We start from the raw sequence: 24,847 nt of genomic DNA, 5'->3' as shown, positions 1-24,847 counted from the left end.
TGCATATAATAAACATGAATAATGTTCTATATTTTATGTTCAAACTTACAGGAAAACTATATACTTTTATTTCAATACGTTTACTTATTTAGTAATCTCATTTTTCTGGAAACAACAGGTGCCAAATTTATTGCCACCCGTGACAATTATTGTAGATGAATAAATAAACAAAGTGAAATTGGCAATACTAACACTAATCTTAGTCGAAAGGAACTATGTGTCATTCCATCATGTCCTGTTTCACTAGAGTACAAAAAATGAGGTAAGAAGCATGCAAAATCCCATTGTCAACCATCTGCATGGGAAAAGCCAAAGAAGTCGGGTAATGGGTACAAAAAAAACACATAAAGCACTGTAAGTAAATAAAAAAAGAGTAAAACATATGGTGGAAACTTAGCAGGAAGAAGATGCAAGTGCATATTAACAGCTGTGGTCTGAACTGAAGAGGGGGGTATCCCAAGAATATCTATGATTCTGAAAAGTTCTGCATGGAGGAATGGTCAGAAATCCCTCCAAATGTGTTCGCTTATGACAAATTATAGGAAAAGACTCCCATGAAAATAAAAAATCTAAAATGTAGACCACTGTATAAATGTATACCACAGTACAGTATTCACTTTAATTACTGCCAATGGTAACCTGATGCTTCTCTTTGAACTCAGCCAAACTCTGACCATTTTCTTCTAAAGTACCTACAGGGGACTTTTAACCTCACTTTCCGGTTTTATTTGGGGGTGTAGGACTTGTTTTTTCAGGGTTCAGGTATTCTAAATTTAACTGCAATGCATGTGGATTTTAAACAGAACTGAATAATGACCCCTGGCCGGTCACTTTCATTTTCAAAGTACAATAAAGCCTATTGACAGAGTGACAGACATTGATGGAGATTAATGATGAGCAGTATCGACAATGGCAGAAATAACCAATCAAACCCAGGACCCTCAGATCTGGAACCATTTTACCACCATCGCACGTACGGCCCTGCGGCTGCCCCCATACCTGTGATGTGTCGAGCACAGGGGGCTCTGTAAATTTGGCCCCCCTCTGATGGTCCAGGCTGTAGTGTTTATGCCGTTTCCACTGAGGGGGCGAGAGCGCCGGGGTCTGAGGGTTGGAAGGTAACGTCAGCTGCATCATGACCATCCCGCCGGCCGGGGGAGGGGGGCCGCCTGTGGACACAGAGACCACTCCCAATCACACCCGCTATCCCAGCATGCCGCATTAGCATATCTGGGAGTCAACAGGTTTGAAAACAGCGGGACCTGGAGGGATGCGATTCTACAAACATTGGTAAAACGGCATGTTTATTCATACACGGCATCAGCCAGACAAACGCTCGGAGGCGCACCAAGAATATGAAATTAATTTAGCGCGTCTTTCCCTCGATTAGTTTATTCCCTCTTGTTGTTTCTTCATTAATATCCTCTCTTCTCCCTAGCAATCAAACAAACGAAATGTCATCGTTTGCTTTTGTTTACAGTTCTTGACCATTTAATAATGTACGTTGAAAAGACACAGCTGCCTTAAGTGTAATGCCTTGAAATTAATTAAATTTGGTATTTGAACAAAGAGGGCGTGTCGACTTCCGTATGAATCATTTCCGCCGGACACCAAGAATGCATCCCAAGGCCGGCTGAGCCTAAATACTTAATCATATTACAAATTCCATCCACCAGACATCCAATTAAACATGTTTGCCCAACAACGAAGGTTAGCGCACCCACAGACCTCCTCTTGACCTCATTATTGCTACTCTCGAAAACGTCTTCCCTCCATTATAATTATTTTTATGGATAATAAAATGACATGATACTTAATCCGGCTTCACCGATAAGGTGCGCGCGGGGCGTTTCAAGGGCAACAAAGCCCATGTCTTCAGCCGAGGCTGAAAAGCGCGTCTCGTCTTTCACGCTTCTTACTGCTTCCACCTGCATTTTAAAACAAGTCAACACAACAAGCCCCCCCCCCCCCCCCGCCATATCTGCGGCTAACAGCACTACGCACTCCACCATTCAACCTTGAAGGGAAAATACAAATATGAAGGCTAGCATTAAGGTCTTATCTGCCGCCATGTCTTCCATTTAAAAAAAGAAAGATAAAAAGCACTGCAGTCAAAACCGCATTCAAAGGTTCGCTCAACACTGTGGATTTTCTAAAGCTCTAGAAAATGTCTCCACTGGGTAATCCCCGTATCACTACATAACTTGGCCATCGACATCTGAACGGCAATCTAATTTGAAGCTTTGAAAGGCATTTCAGTTTTTTGTGACGAGTTGGGGGGAAAAAAAACCAAAAGACGACGGGGGAAAAAAGAAAAAAAAAAAAGGTTCACAAGACCTTTCCAATAGAGGAAACGCACATTAACTGGAGAAACACAAAATGGCAAATTACATTCCAAGGGCCCTGGGAAAGCCTATTTAATGACAGCCATAATGGCGAATGAAGCAGGCAGGAATTGCTTTTTTAATTACCACCCCAATCTATTAAATAATTAAATTGCACAGACTAAATCGCTTCTTAAACCGCACAGCCTATTAAATCGGTTGATCTAAAGGCATTGGCAAGCCTATTCTTCCTTGCCAGCGTCGCGTAATACAGTGGGGCCCCCCCACCGCCGCCATCTTTGAATCAATTCAATCAAGTGTTTGATCTGTGAAAGAATTACAAAAGAACTCGGTTCTTTAAAGCCACCCTCTACCTTCTTTTGTTGCGCCGGTCTAATTTCAGGGTTTAAAAAAGTGCAGAGATACCTCGGGGAGGGAGGAGACACAATTGAGAAGGGATTTGGAGGAGAGATTAAAAAAAACTACAATAACTGTAATAAATAAAAATCGATAAGCTGAAGGTTTCTTGGTGACATGCAGCTGTTTAAGGTGAGCTGGTCACCATGGACTCTTCTCTCAGCAACAGTGATATAAAAACACTCAAGTGAGCGTGCCACGGTCGCCGTGACAGCAACCACACATGAGAGAAGCACGGTCGCCGTGACAGCGCAGGGGGCTGTACCTGCACACTGCTGCCCGGGAAACTGCAGCGAGCTGCAGGGGGAGGGAGGGGTCCGAGGGAACGGCATCTGCTCCGTCCCTGGGGAGGGCCAAAATCCTACCGAGGAGCTGTGGACACAAGCATACATACACACACAAACACAAACACACACACACATGCATGCGCGCACATGACACAAACAGACAGGCACGCACACACATGCCACGCACACATACATGCGCACACACACGACACAAACACGCAGGCACGCACCCACCCAAATCCACACACACAGGCACACACAGGCACAGAAAATAAATCAGGAAGAATACAGTCATTTGCGGAACAGCACTCACATGAGCATCTACTGACTGGTCCCGCACACATGCACAGTCCCGCAACCCATCCCACACCATCCCAAGTGCTGCCTCAAACCTGCAATCCTACACTGAATCACAGACACAGGCAACAACGTAACACACAATCCATCTTAAACACAGCAGCGACTCTGGGCCTGGGCCTATTCCTGACACTCTGCAGCTCGATACAAGGACAGCAAATTTAAAAACAAAACCTACTGCCACCAAACCTACTCATATATTCCTGCAAACCAGAAGTTTATATTCACATAGAAGTTTATATATTCGCATAGTCAAAACCAGGTGGAAAACTGCAGAGTCATTGGTACACCGTGAAGTAAGCGGAAAAAACCAGCACATTCAGGTGTTGTAAAATGAACAGGGCAGCACTCTTTTCTGTTTGACCACTCCATTCTGCGGCCTGTTTCGGCAGCAGCAGGGGGGGAGGACAGGAGGGCTTGCGGTGCCAGCGGAACAGCAGCGGGAGGCAGCGAAGGCTCCGGGGAGCAGAGCACGTCCACGCTGCTCGTATGAAGAATGGCGGGGAGAGAGATATCGCCACACGGGACCAGCGCTGTTATATTAAGACCCGCTGGATCTCTCCTGTTATAAATCATCTTGAGAGCGACCTACTAAAACAGAGCTCTCTTTCCAGCCGGCAAACAGAGGGCCCTTCTCCTCCTACCGCCCCCACCCCCCCCTCCCCAACATGTCCAGCTTTATGGTGTGTGTTTTAAATGTGTTTTAGTTTAATTGGCGCACAATGTCGGCTAAAAGGAAGGAAATTCATTACATGTTTGTTTCTCCCCTCACCCGGTCAGAGCAATCACTCACAGCTAATTACCGACATTAAGCTACTGGAGCCTGTATCCGAGAAGGCCGAAGAAAGCCAGCATCACTAGTTTTCTGCCCTGCCATCAGCAGTGACATGGACCTGTAGTCAGCTCACCTCACGGTCTTCTGTTGACCGGCTGGGATGACACCATAGCACACCTGCATGCCAGGGGTGGATATAGACCCCTGGTTGCACTGGTTTGGGAAGACTATTGGCTGCTGGGACGTCTGTTGGGCCACTCCCTGGGACCCATGGGACATGGGCACCTGCTGAGGCCAAGATGGTTACAGTCACCAAAATGGAAACCTCTGCACCAGCCAGGATGAACACATAGGTATATACAGAAGGGGAGAAGGTCTTTATCTTTACCAAAAATTCCTCAAAAGTACTGACCCACAAATTCCGAACACTCTCCATTAAAATAGGCACAGGGCAAATGTACACGACACCTGACACAACCCCAAACTCAATGCACAGCGGTTGCTAGTAGTGAATCTTTCATTTCATTAACCCCCACCCAGGGAGAAGGAAATGCAGGCGTTTCAGAGATGGGGAAAAACGGACCTGATAGGATGGCACGGAGGGGTACTGGACCATCACGTTCGGAGTGGGGGCCGGCTGTACTCCAACCATGCCTTGATAGGTCTGCAGCTGGTTTGGCATTACAGTCTGATAACCTGAAACAACAATGAGCCAATGCGAATGAAGCCACACTGCCACCAAAATGCAGAAGACCAGACCCAAAGCGTCAGGGGATGGAGCTCCACTGAAACTGAATCCCGAAGTAAAGGAGCACAAATTACCCAATATGCAAACTTTAAAATCGATATTTTGAATTACAACATCAATTATTATCAAAATTATTATCAGCCATAATTGACAACAAATTTCCAATTTTATCAATAATTACATTACTCCCACAAATGACACTGGGTGCCCAATGACAACTTTCAGCTGTGAGGGCACAATAAATCCATTTATGTCATTCCATGCAAGTGTGATGAATGAACAACAATTAAAAACAGAGGCAAGTAAAGAGCCCAATATATTTCTGAAAGTATCGGAACCAAAAGTGGTTTTCAAGAACCATTTCACTTTTTCAAGAAGTGAAATGGATTTTAAGGGACATAATTGTGAATAAATGCTAGGAAATTATTGAGATCCTGTTTACAGCCTCTGGACACACAAGGTCAGTGTACACATTTTTGAAAATACCTAAAGTGTATTTTTTTTATTTTTTTTACTATACAACAGCCACTGCAAAGCTAGCAGTCAGGTGGGTTGTCAGAAACTTCTCCAACTATCAATGGCTACTCAAAGCCATACAAAAAGTGAAATACTAAGGAAAAACCCAGAAAGTGCAATATCCCTTTAAGCATGATGCAACTTGCCTGATGCAACCAGTGTACTTTCTGACCCAATAACTTCATCAAATGAACAGATATCCAGACTAAATAAAAATAAAGCAACACTGCAAATAAACTAGAGGAAAATATCACCAAGGTGAACACACAAACCAAATGTACAGACACTGGAAAATAATAATAAAGAGGACAGAACATATCAAATATGCAATTGTTTTGGATTCAAATACTTTTCTACTGAGCTTGTCTGGTGCATTGGAACCTATGAAATGCTACCAAAAAGGACCTATATATACACTCACCGGGCACTATATTAGGTATTTATTAAACTTATTTTTTATACTTCTATTGCTGTAGCCTATCCACTTAAGAGTTATGATGTGTTGTGTGTTTAGAGTTGCTGTTCTGCATACTGTTGTAATGTGTGGATATTTCCGTGACTGTCATCTTCCTGTCAGCTTTGACCAGTCTGGCCATTCTCCTCTGACCTCTCTCATTAACAAGGCGTTTCTGTCTGCAGAACTGCTGCTCACTGGATTTTTTAATTTTTTTTCCACCATTCTCTGCAAATTCTAGAGATTAGTGTGTGTGAAAAACATACTGATATACTCAAATCACCCTCAATGCCACCAACAATCATTTCACAGTCAAAGTCCCTTAGATTTTTTCCCCATTCTGATGGTTGGTGTGAACATTAACTGAAGCTCCTGACCCGTATCTACATGATTATATGCATTGCCCTGCTGCCACACAATTGCCTGATTGGATAATCGCATGAATACCTAGGTGTAATAAAGTCAAAAAGATCCTAATAAAGTGGTCGGTGAGTGTACGTATATAATACAAGATATAAGAAGAATAGAAAGACTTGCAGCAGCATCTATGCTACAGCTAAACAGTACACCCAGAGTGGCATTTAAAAGAAGGTCTTCCGTGGGAAAAGAGCATCAGCGTCAAGGTTACCGTACCGTACCGGGCACAATGTTGGTGGAAAAACTCTTGCCTAAAGCACTCTTTTTTTCTCCACCCCAGTTTTTTACTGGGGCTGGCTGCAATCAACTTGGCCCAGATGAGAGGGGGAAACTGGGACAGGCGGAGTGAGTGGCAGCCAGCGGTTCCCCACAGGGACCAGAGCAGCCGGCTATAAAAAGGGCTGTCCTGCACTCTGGCCTCTTACAAACCGTACAGCAAGCGGATACGACATTAACCTGGGCGGAGAGACATTTCTCATGCCAATGTACCCGACACCGACCGCTTTCAAAGGCACTTGTTACCGCTCAGCTCCCAGCAGGAGGCAAACAGTCAGACATCTTGTGAGAAATACGTGCGCGACGGCATTGTTTTCTGTGGCTTTGTTGGGCTTCTGATGCTCACCGGCTTTCTTCATTCCAGAAGCCGGCCTTTCAGTTCAGAGGATAAAGGCAGTTTTGCCGAGTCGGGGAACCTTGTCTTCCATCAGATATGATCATCTTACCTTCTCTTTTTATCCAATTTGCCAGTAATATTTCTATATCAGAGCCGAGCACAAAAAGGGACCGCATAGGCAGTCCACGGAAGTCATACAGGACATCACAGAAGTCATACGGTATTTTACATATTCTACACTTGACATTTTAGAGCTTCTGTCCTGAGGTGGCCTCCCCCAAATGGCCGCCGTTGAGCATTCAGTGGCGGGAAAAGAGACCGGTTCACTGTGAGAATGGTAGTCGTCTCAGACAGTGTCCCGGCCCCACATCCTGCCACCCAGATCCACACCTCCACCTGCAAGGTCATGACCTATGACCCCTCTTGACGATACCCATGCGGATGTATGCATGAACGCACGCAAATGCATACAAAGCAGGTCCACAGAAAATATCAGACACACCCTCTAGTTTCCCAGGCTTTCCTACCCTCAAACCTCTTTTCTAGGGCACAGATGAGAGGACATTAGGAATCCATCCATCCATCCATTATCTTCACCCGCTTATCCTGAACAGGGTCGCAGGGGGACTGGAGCCTATCCCAGCATACATTGGGCGAAAGGCAGGAATACACCCTGGACAGGTCGCCAGTCCATCACAGGGCGCACACACCATTCACTCACACACTCATACCTATGGGCAATTTAGACTCTCCATTCAGCCTAACCTGCATGTCTTTGGACTGTGGGAGGAAACCGGACTACCCAGAGGAAACCCATGCAGACACGGGGAGAACATGCAAACTCCGCACAGAGAGGCCCCGGCCGACAGGGATTCGAACCCAGGACCTCCTTGCTGTGAGGCGGCAGTGCTACCCACTGCACCATCCGTGCCGTCTGACATTAGGAATTTGATTATGAATTCATTAGTCATCTCCAGTCAATGACATTAGCAAGCATACCGTATGTAGTTTTTATGCCCTCAATAGCTACTGTATTGTATTTTTAGCTAGATAGCTTACATACAGTTATATCGAACTGAATATTTATGTTAATGTCCTGTATAAGATGTGAGACTTTTAGATTTAGCATGCACTTAATATTAAAAGTCTGATAGTCGCATTGAGTCGATTGTGTCGATTGTGTTTCATTGAATGATTTCCTAAAATAGCTTGTAATATATGGAGATAAGATGAGGTGCAAGCGAGCATTCCTTTATTGTCAGGAAGCTGTGATGGCAGTTTAAAATTTGTTTATGAATTTAGAATTTCCCTTCCAGTGTTGAATATCAGAAGCAGGGATGATCACAAAGTAAAAAGTAAAAAGTAAAATTTGTTTGGAGGAATGTTACTGTTGCGCAGACAGTAAAAGTGTTTTACCATTCTAGTCCCTGATAAAATAAGCACACTGTACAGTGAGTGATTAACTCCGTTCCACCAGTCCTCTATAATTTCCTCTATGCAGTTTACTGAGGGGACCCCATTGTCATCCTACATTAGGGCGGATAGCGGGAGACAAAGGAGCATTCGAGACAATGGAGCATTAAGCCAAAAACCCTATTCCCCTGAAGCGCTGTGAAAAAGGAATTAAAATAAATCCATGCGGTGCGGGAGGAAGACGCGGCCTTCCTTTATTCAACTGCACGCACACACAAACTGTATCGTTTCTGAGAGGCCAGCGCCCTTTTTCCCCAACCTGGAATGGGAGCTGTGAAGGCCCTGTTTGGGAAGAAGAGTTGCCCCTCTCCCAGGGTACCTGGGCTGGGCTTACCTGACTGCTGGGTGGGGTGGGACATGGGCTGCTGGCTTTGGGTGCCGCTGTAGTGCACTGGGGTGACGGGACGGTACTGATAGGAGGCGCAGTAGCATGGAGGCATCTAGAAGGCGAAGCACAAAAGCACCATACTGTAAATATGGAGCACCAAAGCACCATACTGTAAGTATGGAGCACTAAAGCACCATACTGTAAGTATGGAAGCTACTCAATCAGTTTCCGGGATCATATAGCAATGGCAAGCTTAGTAACCTGGATACACCGAAGAGGCTATGCTTATGTACCCTTACATACCTTACATCTACATATACTTCAATGTTCTCTACATACAGTAGCTAAATATTTTGTTAATGTTAGGATGGATAGTTAGGATAGTTATTTCGGAAAGTAGGCAATCAGAGAAGTGCAGCGCAGAGACAGGAAGTGACAGGTATACGAGGGGGCGGAGCTGTGTGCGGTACCTGCTGGATTGGCTGCTGCACCAAGCCCTGCTGCGGCGCGACTGGCTGGCTGACGGGCGGGGCCGAGGTGGAGTAGGCGGGGGGAGGGAGGGGCTGGCCCGGGGGGGCCAGCACATAGGCGGTGTGCTGGTGGGGGTGGAGCAGCACTGCGGGGGGGTACACGGCAGTGTGTCCGCTGGGTCCATCGCAGGATGGCTGCTGGGCCAGGGTCATGTGACTGAACTGGGCGCCCAGGCTGTCCTGCTGTTCACACGGAAAGACCAGGATCACTCACGGACGATGGGCGCGTCCGTGAGAAACACACAGGAAGGGCCGGACACCAGAAGCACACACAGTCACAAGCTTGAGCCAAAGCATCGAGTCTGAACGTGGCTCCCCACTTACAGCGTCAATATAACTGACCCTACTTTTCCAGTAATCAGCCTAAAACTGTAATGTTTATTTATAGACACGAACTTCGCATCTGCTGCAAAATGAATTATTCAAAAATGAATCTTTAATTAGTCATGAAAGGATGTTTATCGGCAGAAAGAGGTCAGAAAGCAGGTTAGCAGAACAAGACATAACTCAATGCTCTAAGAAAACATGAAAAAAGCTAACTAGTTGAGTTATTAACTGATTAATGAAGCAGGAGGGAGAAATAGCCTGCTGACAAAACAGGCTACAGCGTACAAATTTATCATTACTTTCCTCAGCTTGTACAAAGGAATAACTTTACATCTATTAGAAATCCATTATAAATCCAAAGTTGCTGAAATGTGCAAATTGGAAGAAGACTTACAATGCAGTTTAGCATAATGAAGCCACACGGCTAATAACTAAGAAAAACCGCAAATCTCTGTTTTGCTCATTATTTCTGTCACCAACCAGAACTGAGAAAGCACAGTCCAGCATTGCTGCCAGTGGTTTTTGCAGGCCATCTAGTGGCAAACCAAGGTATTGCTGTCACTTGAGGGGAGCTGGTTACCCATTGTTCAGTTGCTAAGTGACTGCAGAACCCTCCCAGTTAAAGTTAACTGTCCATTACGTTCCAACAGAAAATTTAAGGGATAAGGGGGAAATTCTTGAGTCTTAATGAACTGAAATGTTTTAAGCCATTACATTTACTTACAAAAACAAAAAAGGGAATTTGAGAATTAGGGCTCAGGGAAGAGGCTGCATGAAACCAAGACAAGTCAAAGTAAAGCTATAGAGGACTGGATAGCACAGCCACACACACAACCGGATAGCACAGCCACACACACGCACACGACTGGATAGCACAGCTACACACACAACTGGATAGCACAGCCACAAACACATACACACGACTGGATAGCACAGCCACACACACAACTGGATAGCACAGCCACAAACACACACACACACACACACACACACACACACAACTGGATAGCACAGCCACACACACACACACACACACACACACACGACTGGATAGCACAGCCACACACGCAACAGGATAGCACAGCCACACACACACAAAACTGGATAGGCTTGGTAGCAAAGGACAGAGAAAGAGATAAAGATAAAGATAGAGACATGCACAAACAGAAACAGATATGAAGAGATAGAGGAGAAGATAAAGACACGTGCAACAGGAGAAGTAGAGGAGGACGAGCGCATAGGTACCACAGTGTACTGGTGGTTAGGCGAGACAGGTAGCAGCTGAGGCGGGTAAGATATGGCTGAGTACTGGACAGGCTGTGCAGGGGGCTGCAAGGATCGAACCGGCTGGAGAGGCAACAGGTGGACAGAGAGGTCAAAGGTCAATGACAGTAGTCAAAAGGTTAAATATGTAAGACTTTGGAATGATGAGGAGGAGCGAGGGGAGTCCAGTACAGTGATGGCGTGGGTGTTGTTCTAAAACACGGTAATGGCATCTACTGCAAAGGCTCCATTTAAAAGGGACTCGCCCTTCTCTAAAACTTAATCAGCGGTTTTCTTTTGGTTTTCAACTCGCATTTCTAGCCGCTTTATATGAACCTGAAGACTTAATGCCAAGCCCAGCACTACTGAAGCTCTCGGGATGGGCCGAGCACCACAGATAAATGCACCTGTCCGTCATCGTCAGTGCTGTGCCGAAGGGAGGAGAGTGGAGAATGGCTGACCTGAGAGACGATGTGATTGGCTGGCTGGAGCGGGTGGGGGGCTGGAGGGGGAGGAGGAAGAGGAGAAGGAGGCAGAGGTGGTTGGGTTCCGCCCTGCTGTTGAGCCACGGTGGGGTTGTAGACCATAGTGCTACCGTCTGGGTTCACCAAGGGTTGGCCTGCCGAATTAAACACACAGTCTTCAAACACATGATGGTAGACAACACCTCCCTCTTCAGTTAAGGGCTCTTTTTGGACAAATTCACAAAGCTATGTGCCAAAAACAAACAGCACTTGAATTGCATTATTTGAATTCGAGTAGCTCACCTTTACCTCATGTTCCACCAACACATGACCTCCAACTGTACCACCCACTCCTACCTCCCCCGCCAAAAAAAATCCCATTCCAATTTCAGAAATGGTTTCCTAAACGAATTCCTCGAACTCAAGACGGGTTGGAAAAATTCCAATCGGCCGGCTCCGTTAAAGAAAGGTCAATAAGCAATTACACGGCCTGGCTGATACAGGGAATACATTAGTGCCAGCTATATACACCTCTTATCAGCCTCATGCATATCTTAAAAATATGGCAGAAGGCACAGAGTGAAAACGAATACATTATCAGAGGCTAGACTGCATTTTTCCATATTCAATAACACGTACGGTGTGGCTTCATTACTCCCTTCTCTGCAGACTTTTGGGAGTTTGTTTTGAATAACACTGGATTTATTGATCTTAGCAGCACAATACCACCTCCCCATAACGCCCACCACCCCAAGTACTGTGTACTGTCAGAAACATACCTCATTTGCATTTAAGCTGCATCATTAGGCCTCCGTATCAATTCTAGAAAATGCCAGCATCGCGAAAGACATTTTATCTCTTCTTTTTATAGACCAATCAAAGCAAAGCAAGTTCTACCAATTATCAACAACAATATTCCACAGCAGCCACACTCAGCGATACGGACACAAATATCTAATGCATAATGCATGACGGCAAGTATTTAATTGATGACTGAGCTCACACCATGGTTTTGACCCCTTAAAAAAAAGTCTACTTCCCCCACCCATCCATTTATTTACTACATCGGCACTTTTCCCATCAGAGAGCAGCGTTTTGCGCGAGTTGTGTTAGTTGAAAGTTCCACAAAAACGGACTGGAAAGCAAATACACATACTCACCACAGCCACGCACACTCACTAGCACACGTGAACACACGCACACACCGACAGAGTTAAGACATACACAAACAGATGTGAACACACAGAGACGCACATAAACAGAGACACACGGACACACAAACCGAGACACACAAACAAACGGACAAACGGACACGGACAGAGACCGACAGAGACCGACAGAGACACACACGCAGACAGACACACACACACGCACACAGGCAGGCAGGCACACACAAACACACACAGCCAGAACATGCAGGCTCCAAGGTCAGAAGACACCAACCTGTTTGAGGATTGAGCAGAATGCTGCCAGGGGGTATCCCCACAGCTTCCAGGGGAAGAAAGCAGTAGCTAGCGTTAGCCGTGGAAGCTGCAGGACTGCCCGTCACCCCCTCGTAGGGCACGGGGCAGCTAGTGCGGATGACTGGGCAGGTCACCGCCGGGGCAGCATGACCAGGCTGCATTACAGTCAGGGCAGGGAGGGGCTGCTGGGAACGAGGGAGGGAGCCCATGGAGGACCCCACACTACTAGATGACTCAGAACCTGTGGAAGGAGCAACAAGAAGGTCTTTAACTGCAGGCACAGCCACAATGTGCGCATGCCAAGGGTCAGAGGTCACAGAGGCGGCGGGGGGGTGGGTTCTTCTCTGGGACCAAAGAAAGCAAGACAGAGGGTGAAACATGGGCATTTTCCCACAGAAATGGGAAAGGAGCTCTCCACCAATCATGGCGTATGTTACAAAGAGCAACACCGCAGGTAAGTGGTGGATACCTCCAAGGTACCATGAGTAATCCCACAACTATAGCCAGAAAGTATCCACCAATCACTGCTGGTGTTATTCAGTTTTCATGATTTCTCCCAGTTATTAATAATGGAGGTACTGTTCCTCTGGTGATTTCATGAGCGACTCTGCAAAATGAATAAAACTGGATTCAAACATGAACCACATTCCTTTCACACCTGTGTGAAAAGTTATTTGGTTCAACCGAGTTCTGAAGGACTCAAAGTTCAACCCAATTTCTCTTCTAAAATGTCTGCATTATGGTAGGTGTACTTCAAGCAGGTGCGTTCAATGAAAGGCGATCATTCAGAACTCACGGCTTGCAATGAGTGAGATGGCAACTTTTGAGCAGAACTGCCTGAAATGCACCGCAGGTCAAGTCTTTAGTAATAGCCGATAATGGGTCATTCTTTATTTTTTTGTTGACATTGAAGGACAGATAAAATTGCAAGAAAAATCTGATTGTAAGTGCAGAGGCGTGGGAGACTCGCTTAGAGAGAACGGCCAGCAGAGCTTGCAGATGTCTAAAGCAGACCTGGGGTCAAATACATAATTGTTTTGGATTCAAATATTTTTCTGTGCCCGATTGATCTTGTCTGGTGCAACTGAGCGAAGCAAGAGGACCAGAAGGAGCGCTTTGTACTTTTTTACGAATAATTCCTAGGTTCCAATACACCAGACAAGCTCAGTAAAGCATACAAAAGTATCAGAATCCAAAACAATTACAGAATTGAGCCAGGTCTGCTGTGCTGTTCTTTCTCTTCTGCAGCCCATAAGCTTGGTGTTCTTCTACAGCACATTTGAATTTAAGGATGCATACAGGACACTCCAGTTATGTAATGTGATCCAAAGACGAGGACACACGATGTGATAAATTTGAACTGAATTTCATCAGCGCGGAATCAATAAAAAGAGTTTTATTAATAAAGTCTGAAATAGACAGCACAGGCCTTCAGAAATGAGAATATTGCAGGGACATTATACCTAAGCACCTGTAAAAGTGCACAATCTGATTGAATGAAGGTCCTCACACAAAGATACTAAGATTTGTATGACGTGAAATTCTTCTATTAATGTCAGGCACAAGAACAGGGAAGAGAAACGAAGATGCCGATTCTAATTCAGGCGACCCACGATTCTGTGGTTCAGCAAGCAGATATCATCATAACCAACTGAAAATAATGGCTGAGCATGATCTATGGAGAGGTGAGCACTTTACAAATCACACGAGCTCAAAGGGAAAGAGTGGGGTTTCCCCAACAATGCAGACAGAAAAAGGAAGGACCATGATTCTCTCATCTGGGAATGCACAACCAAAATGGACCGACCCATTTTACATTGTCCATTTTCAGGACATTCAATGATACCAATTTACATGTAAATGACATAACTGCAAAGACCGAATGCTTTTTTTAAGCATAGGGAAATAAAGTGTGTGTGTGTGTGTGTGTGTGTGTGCACAGTATGTGTGTGTATTCACCTTTGTGCGTCTGTTCACGTGTGCGCATGTGGGTGTACGCATACGCACGTGTGTGTGTGTGGGTGAGTGTAAGTCTGCGTGTGTGTCAGGTGGGAGCTCTGCGGTAGGTGCGCTCCTACTCGCCTGTCTTGGACAGCCTGCCCATGCCCCTGCTGCTGCAGGAGCTGTCTCCTCGCACCAGGAGCGAGATGCCACTGAAGCTGCTGGCCTTGGTCAGGGCGGGCCGGAGGTTCCTGTAGGAGCTGTCCGAGTCGGTGCTGCTCCAGGGCCGGGGCTCAGAGCACGCGGCCTCGTTCTCCGAACTGCTCTGGTTCGCCGACCAGCCATTCCTCAACCTGCGGGTCGCACGACGATACGCTGAAGGCGCGAAGGCTTTACGATTTTAAAATGATATTTCAATAAATGAACCCGAGTACTGTACCTGAATACCTGCCTTCGCCTTTGCGTGCTGTTAAAAGTGCCATTTTCCTGGATCCTGCAGAATGTAGAGGCAGAGAAAGTAAGTCAGTCTAATTATAAGGGTTTTTATTTCTGCAGAAAGAGCACGTCTGCTGACAGTAAACACCGCCCTGAAAAGAAATATATGCAGCAATTCTTTATGCCCTGTAAGAGGGACCGTGTAAAGTGTGCACGATAGCGTCATGAACAACTACCTAATTTTCAACGAGATGCGTTCTCTGCTCGAGGCCTGTAGGAGTTGGAACTTCCTGGCCTGTGAGATATCTGTATCTGGCTCACACAGCAGTTACAGTGTCCCCCCTTTCATATAACAGATAAGAGGAATGATGGAACAGAACACATGCCCACGTCTCAACACATTCAGCTGCAGCATATGAACAGCATATTCTACATCCGTTCATGGGGGCTTTCTACAGTACCTGCTAGCTTAATACCTTAACGATTACACAGACATCCTATTGGATTTATAATACGGACAACAACGTGTTGACCCTTCACTCCCTAGAATTTCACCGGAATGAGTGTCATTTGCAGCTAGCATGACGACATCATACCTCTTATCCAACGGGAAATTTTCCGGGCACTGTGAAGAATAAAGAACGTTATTCAGAACATTTAAATTCAGACAACCATGATAAGAAATGACAAAACTAATTTCAACAAGGCTGTGTATTTTATAATTACACAGTTGTCACATGGGAGGTTTAGTTAATTTACTGCATATAATAGTTGAATAGTAATCACTGAACCCAGTTTGAAATCGGCATAGGCAAGCGATCCTTTTCCAACTGTCACCGCCACTTTAGATGATTTTAAAATACATAACCGTCACATGGGACAAATGGGAATTCTGTTAATTTAGTGCATATAATTGTGAAGTAATCACCGAACCCAACGTGAAATCAGTCTGAGCAAGCAAACGTTTTCAAACTGTCACCGCCACGTTAGACGATTTAAAAATACATAATTTATAATCTAGCTGATGACAGGTCTCACATCTTGAGCGAATATCCTCTCTCTGGCACGCTGGTACTCCTCTTCCCGCTCCTCGATAGACTTGCTTCTTCGATCTTCCTTCAGCCTCATCCGAATTTGCAACACCGGCCGAAACGTGCCCACATCGGCGACGTCACAGATATCCTGACCGTAGGAATAAAACATTCAACAGACGTTACTATAGATCCACCAGATGGTGGAATCGACATTCTTACATTTCAATGTTGCGTCCCCCAAAACATTCATAAAAAAAAAAAAATGTTTTCACAATTTTGAAATCAACAAATGAAATTAGTTGTCAAAAGTAATTGTGCAGGTAGAGACAGAGGGACCCTAGAGGGCTCATATGAGGGCTCTTACCAATGATAATATACTAATAGTCGTCGGTACCAGTGGTTCATTCAAGTCATCGATTGGCTAAAGAATCCACACACCTTGTTCTCAAGGCCGTAATTGCCAGCTGACTGAAAGGAAACCACAAAAACCAACAGACACTGCGGCCCCTTGGGAATTTAGTTTGACGTCCCTGATCTAACGCAACACTAAAAACCCACGTTACCACCAAAGCCTTCCCTCGCTGGGAAAAACGATTATCTGCTTAGTCTGCAATAATATCTGTGGCCCAACTCCCTCAACTTCACATGAAAGTTCAGTCCCTGCACTGCTGAACCCGAACCAGTCTGGGGAAAGCAGATGCTCATGCATATTTATCGGCGGTAAGGCCGCGGTTACTTGCTTGGTTCTAATTCTAATCACTGCGGATGTGCGAGGGACCCTTGGAGCGACAGTCAATCATTCGGAGCCGCAAACGCGCTCCAGCCGTTCCTGCCGCATGAATATTCACGCACTGACACATCTCTACCGCCAGCTCCGAAGGAGGGAACAGGAATATCTGCAGACCGCAGGTCCTGCGGAGATGCCCCGGCACTGAAGGACTTCCAGGTGAAAGCCTACCAAACTGTCGTCTTTGTCCGTGCTGGAGTTGTCCCTCTTCAGGATGTAGCGCTTCTGGAAGTCGGCCATTTTGTCGTCTTTGATGTGTTCCGAAAACTTCTGGTCTGGTCTGCGGAAGGGGGGGCGGGGGGAAGAGGAAAGGGAAGCTGTCAGTTCACCTTGTGGCACCTGAAAACCGCTGCTGTAGTTGTGTATAGCAGGGGTGGGCAATTCAGTTCCTAGAGGAATGGTTTGTATGAAGGGTTTCATTTCCCCTGGCTCAGTTAACTCTAAATGCCTACACTAGTTCATGTAGCTTAGGGCTAGGCTACAGTAAAATAGCCTATATCAGCAAATAGAAGCATGTATCACCCGTCATTCATGAGCTTATCAATAAATGCAGCGAAAATGTTAGCTCATAAACATGATTGGGCCATTTAAATAATTAAAATTCAGAAACGCACAGGGCTCTCATTGCCCTCTCCTGCTGGGTATTTCCAGTTACTCCAAATGAGTTTTGCATCTATGAGAGAAAATACAGATTCTGTAACAACTGGAAGGAGATGACAGCACTCACATCCTGGTGCTGCTGGTTCTCTTGATGATGACATATTTGCCGGATTGGTCCACGTTGTGGTCCAGCCCAAAGTACGCGGCCACTCGGTGTAACAGCATTCTGTGGTAAGAAGTCATGGGAGGGAACTTTCTCCTCTGGATTCTGAGAACAGCAAAAAATAAATAAAACACAAAAAATAAAAATGAAGGATTAAAACACTGTAACCTACAGTTTCGACAAGGCCCATTTTCCAGCATTCTGTAAACGCAGCTCTATTGCGAACACTAGGATGTAACGGCTTAACTGTTTTTTGCCATCCATGGTTTGGTTTGGCTCAAAAAACCTCTAGCTATGTCTAGCTATGTTTTCAAACTATGCACTGACAAGTTTGCCATGTAAAATTATTGACCTTTTCTATTTGACACTGAAAATAAGGAACACAACAATCAGCTAACCCCTTAAGTATCACCCCCTTTTCTAAACATAAGCTTGAAAGTGACATACCCAAAATTAAATGGTTATGATTCTTGAACCCTTTTGACTACAGGAATAATCGTCATCTCTTCTGAAAAGCAACTCAGAATTACTGGAAATATTACTGAAACAATGTGACAGAAGTTCAAACACAGTGGAAGTGGAAGAGGATTTTATTCCTCACCAACACGTTTTTGTGTGTTTTTGAGTGGATACAGATGCTTGTGGCTATGCCTGGTGGGCTGACAAACGCAATGGAGCCACAGCCAGCTGGACAGATCCTGTTTCAAATTTGATGAAATAATCACCAAAAATTAGCATTCTGCATAGCTTTTTTCTGAGCTATGTCTCAGCCATTTGGAGACTCCAAAAAGACACATAGTAACCAAATGATACTATGGGTCTCATGAGGTGTACAATGCTATACATTGTATACTACATTATCCTGAAAGAAATGTCCTGAAATGCTCCTGAGAAAAGTGTTCATCCCCCCTACCTGTCACCCTCCCCCAACCTCTACCTCTAACTCTCAACCTCCCTCTCCTCGCTCTCCCCTCTGCCAACAGCAGGTCCAGAAAACAGTAAATAAATAACTACAATTTACTGGTTTTCTCTGCTATATCTGTTATTAGTACACTAATATATTGATTGAGGTTGATTGGTTGTAGCTTTTCTCAAATATCCAACCCCTGTCAACAAGTCAAACATATCCCAACATTTCACATGCCAGTTATTATTCAAAAGCAGACCTGCTCGTTATTTATAAGCATACTGAATAATAAAACATTTTGAGAAGGTATTTAGATGCTCACCAATATAAAACAAGGTCAAGTCACTTAAAATGCCCTCTACTGTGGAGTCACTGTCCTTAAAAATATTCACTAGAGTGATTTCTTCACTCCAAGGGCAGAACCTTCTATTTAGACTTAATCAGTGTTCTCACAGTGAGTAATTTGGTTGACCAGTAAGTCCATTCATTTCCTATGAAGCTGAGTGACGGCCAGCAACTGGACAAATGAAAGATGAAAATTGCCCCAAAAAAGTTGCCAGTGGCTTATCTTTTCGCCAGCATCACCCATCAACATCCAGTCATGGAGTTCTGCGCTTCCCTATTCGCCAATTTCATCTGATTTCCTGAATAATTGTTCCGCCTAGACTATGGCAAATATGTAGCTTTTACGACCAGAACTGGAGAGCCAGCTATTGCTAACAATCTATTCAATTCAATAATGCTTTGTTTGCATGACTGTCACGTTTTATCAGCTTGCAATTAAGAGAGATAGATAGCTAGTTAGTCTAGGTAATAGTAGCTAATTAGTGAGAGAGACCACTAACTGGCTAGTGAGATATAGACACTCACTGAGCACTTTATTAGGAACTTTTTTACTTTATTACACCTACTAATTCATGTGATTATCTAATCAGCCAATTGTGTGACAGCAGTGCAATGCATACAATCATGCAGATCATAAGGGGGGGTCAGGAGTTTCAGTTAATGTCAATCATTGTAATCGACCATCAGAATGGGTCAAAAATGTGATCTAAGTGACATTGACAGTGGAATGATTGTCGGTGGCAAACAGGATGGTTTGAGTATCTCAGAAACTGCTGATCTCCTTGGATTTTCACGCACACTAGTCTCTAGAGTTTGCAAAGAATGGTGCAAAAAACTTTTTTAATCCAGTGCGCAGCAGTGCAGACAGAAACGCTTTGTTAATGAGAGACGTCAGAGGAGAATGGCCAGACTGGTCAAAGCTGATAGGAAGGTGACAGTAACGCAAATAACCGCACATTACAACAGTGATATGCAGAAGAGCATCTCCGAACACACAACACCTCATAACTCTTAAGTGGAAAGGATACAGCAGTAGAAGTCTAAAAAATAAGTCTAATAAATACCTAATAAAGTGTTCACTGAGTGTATATACAGATTGATAGTTTTTAGGCATAAAGTAATGTCAAGAAATTACTAGAAATATCAAGAAATGTTCTTGCAGGTGTGTAACAGCTCAGCACGCACAGTAAAAAGGTTGCAGTTTGTTTATGCAGACAAAAGTATGCATTTTGTTTTAAACAAGCCTAACCAACTAAACACCATAGGAAACATCATTATCTAAATTGTGCCCTTGTTGTCACTTTAATACCATGCCCCTTAGCCAGTTGTTTTGTGTATTGGTTCTCTACTGGTCAGAAAACTTTATAAGTGGGCTGGTCGTGCATTCATATGTACAAGTATCTTTGTACATATATGCAAAAGTAAAACAGACAAAAATGATAATTCCTCCGGAGAAATTCTATTGCTGCTTCTCTAAGTTAACAAATTTCTGGAATTAAAAACTAAAAGGTGAGGTCCCTCCACGCTTGTTTTGCCACCCCATGTTACAAAACAAGGAAGCGTTGTTACTGTAAAATAGTAAAATAGTTTATACAGATAGAACCGTGACAATTAGCCTATGGATTTAGTGTCAATGATAGCAATGGGGGAAAAATTGATAAAACCACATCAAGCGTTGCTTTGGAAGTGTGCCCCATGCTAATCGCACCACGCTGAACATGAAGACCCATTTACATCGGCAACACCTTGGTGTGTCCATTATAAGAACTCAAAATACAAATTTAACAAAAGTTGTTCTTTGCCTTTCGAGAGAGAACTCAATGTTTTATTCATTTTTCTACAGTAAAATACTACATGTAAAGTGTAAAACTTTGACTAATCTTAATACTTAACTAGTCATTAATTATTAATAACCAAGTCATTTTAATAACTAATCTTTAATCAGTAATTGAAATGAATGTACTCTTTCTTTTCTTGTTTTCATAGTGGAATAAAGGTTGGGTTTATGCTCCTTTTTATGTTCATTGCCTTTGGCTAAAATGTGGGTATTATTTTCTATTGGAAAAAAACCTGTGAAAACTTGTCCAGGCTTTTAATAATGATTAGTTTACCTTTTGAAAATAAATATGGTTGTGAAATTAAAATTAGACTGCCATTGGCAATCATACGGTTTTCTCTGCTTTACTGAAACATTATAGAACTCTCAGTTGCACCTCCTCCCAAAAGTGTTGTGTTGTATCTGGGAACGGTGCAGGTCAATTGACTATTTTGAGAAATGGCGCACTACCACACTGGAAGTGCTCACTTGAAAAATGGTAAACTCTGGCCATAAAGCAGGCCCGTGCACAGACTTTGGAATGGAATGGAATGATTGTTGGTTACAGTTTACAGAGACTGGTGCAAAAAAACATCCAGTGAGCAGCAGTTCTGTGGGCAGAAATGCATTGTTACTGAGAGAGGACAGGGTGGAAGGGCCAGGCTGGTCGAAGCGGACAGTAACACAAATAACCACGCATTACAGTGGAATGCAGAACACACAATGCATCAAACCTCTAAGTGGACAGGATACAGCAGCAGAAGCATAAGTCTAATAAATATCTAATGGAGTGCTCACTGAGTGGACATGATTCATCATTTAGAGGAACAGCATGGGCACTGGATAAAGTGGCAATAGAGTGTATTATTCTACGATTCGGTCTTTAGCCGATAACCTTTCCCAACTGAATTTACATAGTATTTGCACTTTACTTGTTATTCATTTATTAAGATCAACTGAAAACACAAGACCACCCCCCATCCCCTCAAATCAGTACAGGCTAATGACCAGTGTGGTACCCTACATGAAATGGAATAAGCAAAAAAAAAAAGGGGATGGATAACTTACTCGTTATTCCTGATAAAATCAAGAATATCCTGTTCCAGCTTCAGTAATATCATTCTGTCCCTGGAAAGGGGAACAGAGTTACACACGGCTATTCAGAATTACACACACACACACACACACACACACACACACACACACACACACACCTTACAGATTCATAATTAACCGAAGATATGCACGTATGCAAGTACATTTTTTTTACATCATATTCATACCAGTATGAAGAGATGGTCAGAAACAGGGTTAAAAATTTAATTCAATCTCTGCTCACCAATTAATTATTTTTTACCCCCCCCCCCCCCCACAATAGTTCAGTGAAAACAACAGGAGCCAGAGCCTGTCACAGGTTAGAAACAACAAACAAATAAGACAACAAACAAACAAGCAAACAAGCAAACAAGCACACCTGGGGTTGTTTTTCAGTGTGTTTACCAAGAACTCATGGAGATCAATTCCTGTAGAGTCGGTGTATTCCTGACTGGAATCTGGAAAACAAAAGAGCAGTCTCAGCTCCGCCGAGGGTAACTGAAGGCTAAATCCAGTGCAGTTATCACCACATCAAAGCAGCCGACCCTAGGCCTCAGCCCACAGCAGACCTGGGTCAAATCCGTAACTGCTCTGGATTCAAATACTTTTCTACTGTTTGCTGAGCTTGTCTGCTATATTGGAACCCAAGAAATACTCTTATGAAGTGCAAACCCCCCATTCTGGTCCTCTTGGCCCGCTTAATTGCACCAGGTAAGATCAATCGAGCACAGAAAAGTATTCAAATCTGCCCCACAACCCACTGGTTTAGGAGGATCACTTAATTAATGAAGCAGCACACTGCAGCTCATCACGGAATGATTTCCTGTCCGCAGCCCAGACACAGGAATGGTGAGGAGCTCCCACCTCTCGACAGCATTTTCCGAGGAATCCTCTCGGACTTCTCCGGTTTGTCCACAGCCTTCCCTTTCTCTTCCTCATGCTCGATGGGCGGCTCTTCTTTGGTGATTGGTTGCGACAGCTGAATCGGGATCTTTCCCCATGAAGGAAAATGGATGACATCGATGCAGTGCCACCACATGGAAAGAAAGATATCCAAATAAGTGAGGTGGCCGATGAATTTACCCAAGATGTTGGGTAGACTAATCTATTTTTTTTAATAGATATACACTCAGTGAGCACTTTATTACCTATGTATTAGACTTATTTTTTAGACTTATTGGTCTTCTGCTGCTGTAGCCTATCTGCTCAAGATGTTTGGTGCGTTGTGTGTTCAGAGATGCTCTTCTGCATACCACTGTAGTTATGTGCGGTTATTTCAGTTACTGTCACCTTCCCGTCAGCTTTGACCAGTCTGACCATTTTCCTCTGACCTCTCTCATCAAGGCATTTTTGCCCGCAGAACTGCTACTCACTGCAGGTTTTTTGTTTTTCGCTCCATTCTTTGCAAACTCTAGAGACTGTTGTGTGTGGAAATCCCAGCTCAGCAATTTCTGAGATGTCTGACAACCCTGTCTGGCACCAACAATCATTCCACAGTCAAAGTCACTTCGATCACGTTTCTTCCCCATTCTGACATTTGGTCTGCAAAACAGATGAACCCCTTGACCAAAACAGATGAACCCCATGCATGCTTTTATGCATTTAGTTGCTGCCACATGATTGGCTGATTAAATATTTGCATTAACAAGCTGTACCTGTCTAACTAAAAGTGCTCAGTGAGTGTATTTTCCTCCTTCAGGTTCAAAGCCAATAAAAGGCGTTTGAGGGTTTACGTGCTTAGCATTGCAAAACAGGCAGACCTCATTTTAATCTGCAATATTTATCTTTTCAAATTGTCCCAATTTCCAACACAGCTTTAGCTAAACCCTATTAAAATGATAAGTTTGTGAAAACAAACATTTCTGCAATTAAGCCGGAGTGATTACCACCATCCCCCAAGACCCAGAACAGCCACACTGACACAATCTTTTTTAATTTTCACAATAACAGTTGAAAATTACACACAGTTATGTTCTACAAAAAGACAGTAGAGGTGCCGCTGACAGTTTCTGAGGGGGGAAAACAGTACTCATAAAATTCATTATATGCAGAATTTCGGTCTCGGAATCCATTTCTGAATAATAACAAAGTCTGGCAACCAACCAAAAGTCGGAGAAGATGTGCTGCAATGTGACGTGAGTAACTGCTAATGGACCGGCTTTCGTTTACCACACGGCCAGCAAAGGGGCTCGCACACCGACCGGACGCCGGCCTGGTCTCCAGACCCCCGAGACCACCGTCTGTCCGTCACGGCTGTCGCCACTTCTCTGCACCCGGCGGCGACCCAGATATTAACCCATTTTATGCAAATTAATATTAATTTAAAGCTTTCCTTCTGATGGGGTCACAGCCCCCAGTCAATTTTGCCCTTGCCGTGCGCAGTTTATAAAAGCTTTTCGCCTCGCGCTCTCCCGTCTCCGAGGAGCGCAGCGGTTTCGCAGACCTGACGTGTTTTGTCTGGCTGGCTGTTGAAGGTGACCCCGAAAAAGCGTATAATTGCGGGCCCTGGGCATGAGGCTGGTTCGATTCTGCTCAATTGCACCAATATGCCCATTCTTTTCCTGTTCGGCCTTTTTGTGTACCTGACAACCCCCCCCATTTCACCCCCCCCCCCCCCCACCCGACTGCCAAATCTGCGCAGGAACAATGAGGAAAGCTGCCCTCTGAAGCTGGAGAAAACCACAGCGGGAGAAAGTGCCAGAGGTTAAAAGGCACCGCAGAGACGCCGAGCCCTTGGGTTCTGGATGGCGGCTGCAGTGTTTACGTTAGAAATGGCGAATTCCAGACGCAGGCAGACGCCTCGCCGCCGTTTTAAAAGAGCTACGGGGCGCGGGGGGGGAGGGCGTGAATAAAGCCGATTCCCCTGAGAGGAAGCCTCATTCACTGCATTCAAGGACACAGATCTGTGCGAATGAGGCTTTCAATTCACACCCCGCCAAGGCGAGTACAGCGCGCTTCCTTTGTGAGA

General features: G+C 44.5%; 1 protein-coding gene across 16 annotated transcripts in view; it reads right to left on the bottom strand.

Moving 5' to 3' along the window:
• LOC133123812 (R3H domain-containing protein 1-like) overlaps positions 1-24,847 on the bottom strand; it is a 51,186-nt gene that overhangs the window by 3,306 nt on the left and 23,033 nt on the right. For 8 of the 16 annotated variants that reach the window (XM_061234405.1, XM_061234397.1, XM_061234392.1 and 5 more), the window contains 18 exons: positions 22,744-22,870; positions 22,259-22,337; positions 21,853-21,912; positions 17,681-17,821; positions 17,125-17,233; positions 16,171-16,314; positions 15,729-15,757; positions 15,137-15,190; positions 14,839-15,050; positions 12,737-12,997; positions 11,291-11,448; positions 10,812-10,913; positions 9,180-9,422; positions 8,716-8,821; positions 4,744-4,856; positions 4,294-4,448; positions 3,007-3,113; positions 1,000-1,169 (listed from right to left, as the gene is read on the bottom strand). In XM_061234405.1, coding sequence (XP_061090389.1) covers positions 1,000-1,169; positions 3,007-3,113; positions 4,294-4,448; positions 4,744-4,856; positions 8,716-8,821; positions 9,180-9,422; positions 10,812-10,913; positions 11,291-11,448; positions 12,737-12,997; positions 14,839-15,050; positions 15,137-15,190; positions 15,729-15,757; positions 16,171-16,314; positions 17,125-17,233; positions 17,681-17,821; positions 21,853-21,912; positions 22,259-22,337; positions 22,744-22,870 — 2,370 coding nt within the window. The remainder of the gene's footprint in view (positions 1-999; positions 1,170-3,006; positions 3,114-4,293; positions 4,449-4,743; positions 4,857-8,715; positions 8,822-9,179; positions 9,423-10,811; positions 10,914-11,290; positions 11,449-12,736; positions 12,998-14,838; positions 15,051-15,136; positions 15,191-15,728; positions 15,758-16,170; positions 16,315-17,124; positions 17,234-17,680; positions 17,822-21,852; positions 21,913-22,258; positions 22,338-22,743; positions 22,871-24,847) is intronic. The other 8 variants (XM_061234394.1, XM_061234393.1, XM_061234408.1 and 5 more) reach the window with 8 other exon arrangements.

The sequence above is a fragment of the Conger conger genome, chromosome 3, assembly GCF_963514075.1.
Source record: "Conger conger chromosome 3, fConCon1.1, whole genome shotgun sequence".
Lineage (NCBI taxonomy): Eukaryota > Metazoa > Chordata > Actinopteri > Anguilliformes > Congridae > Conger > Conger conger.
Note: the sequence above shows the minus strand (reverse complement) of the source record. Positions and strands in the feature narration are given on the sequence as shown.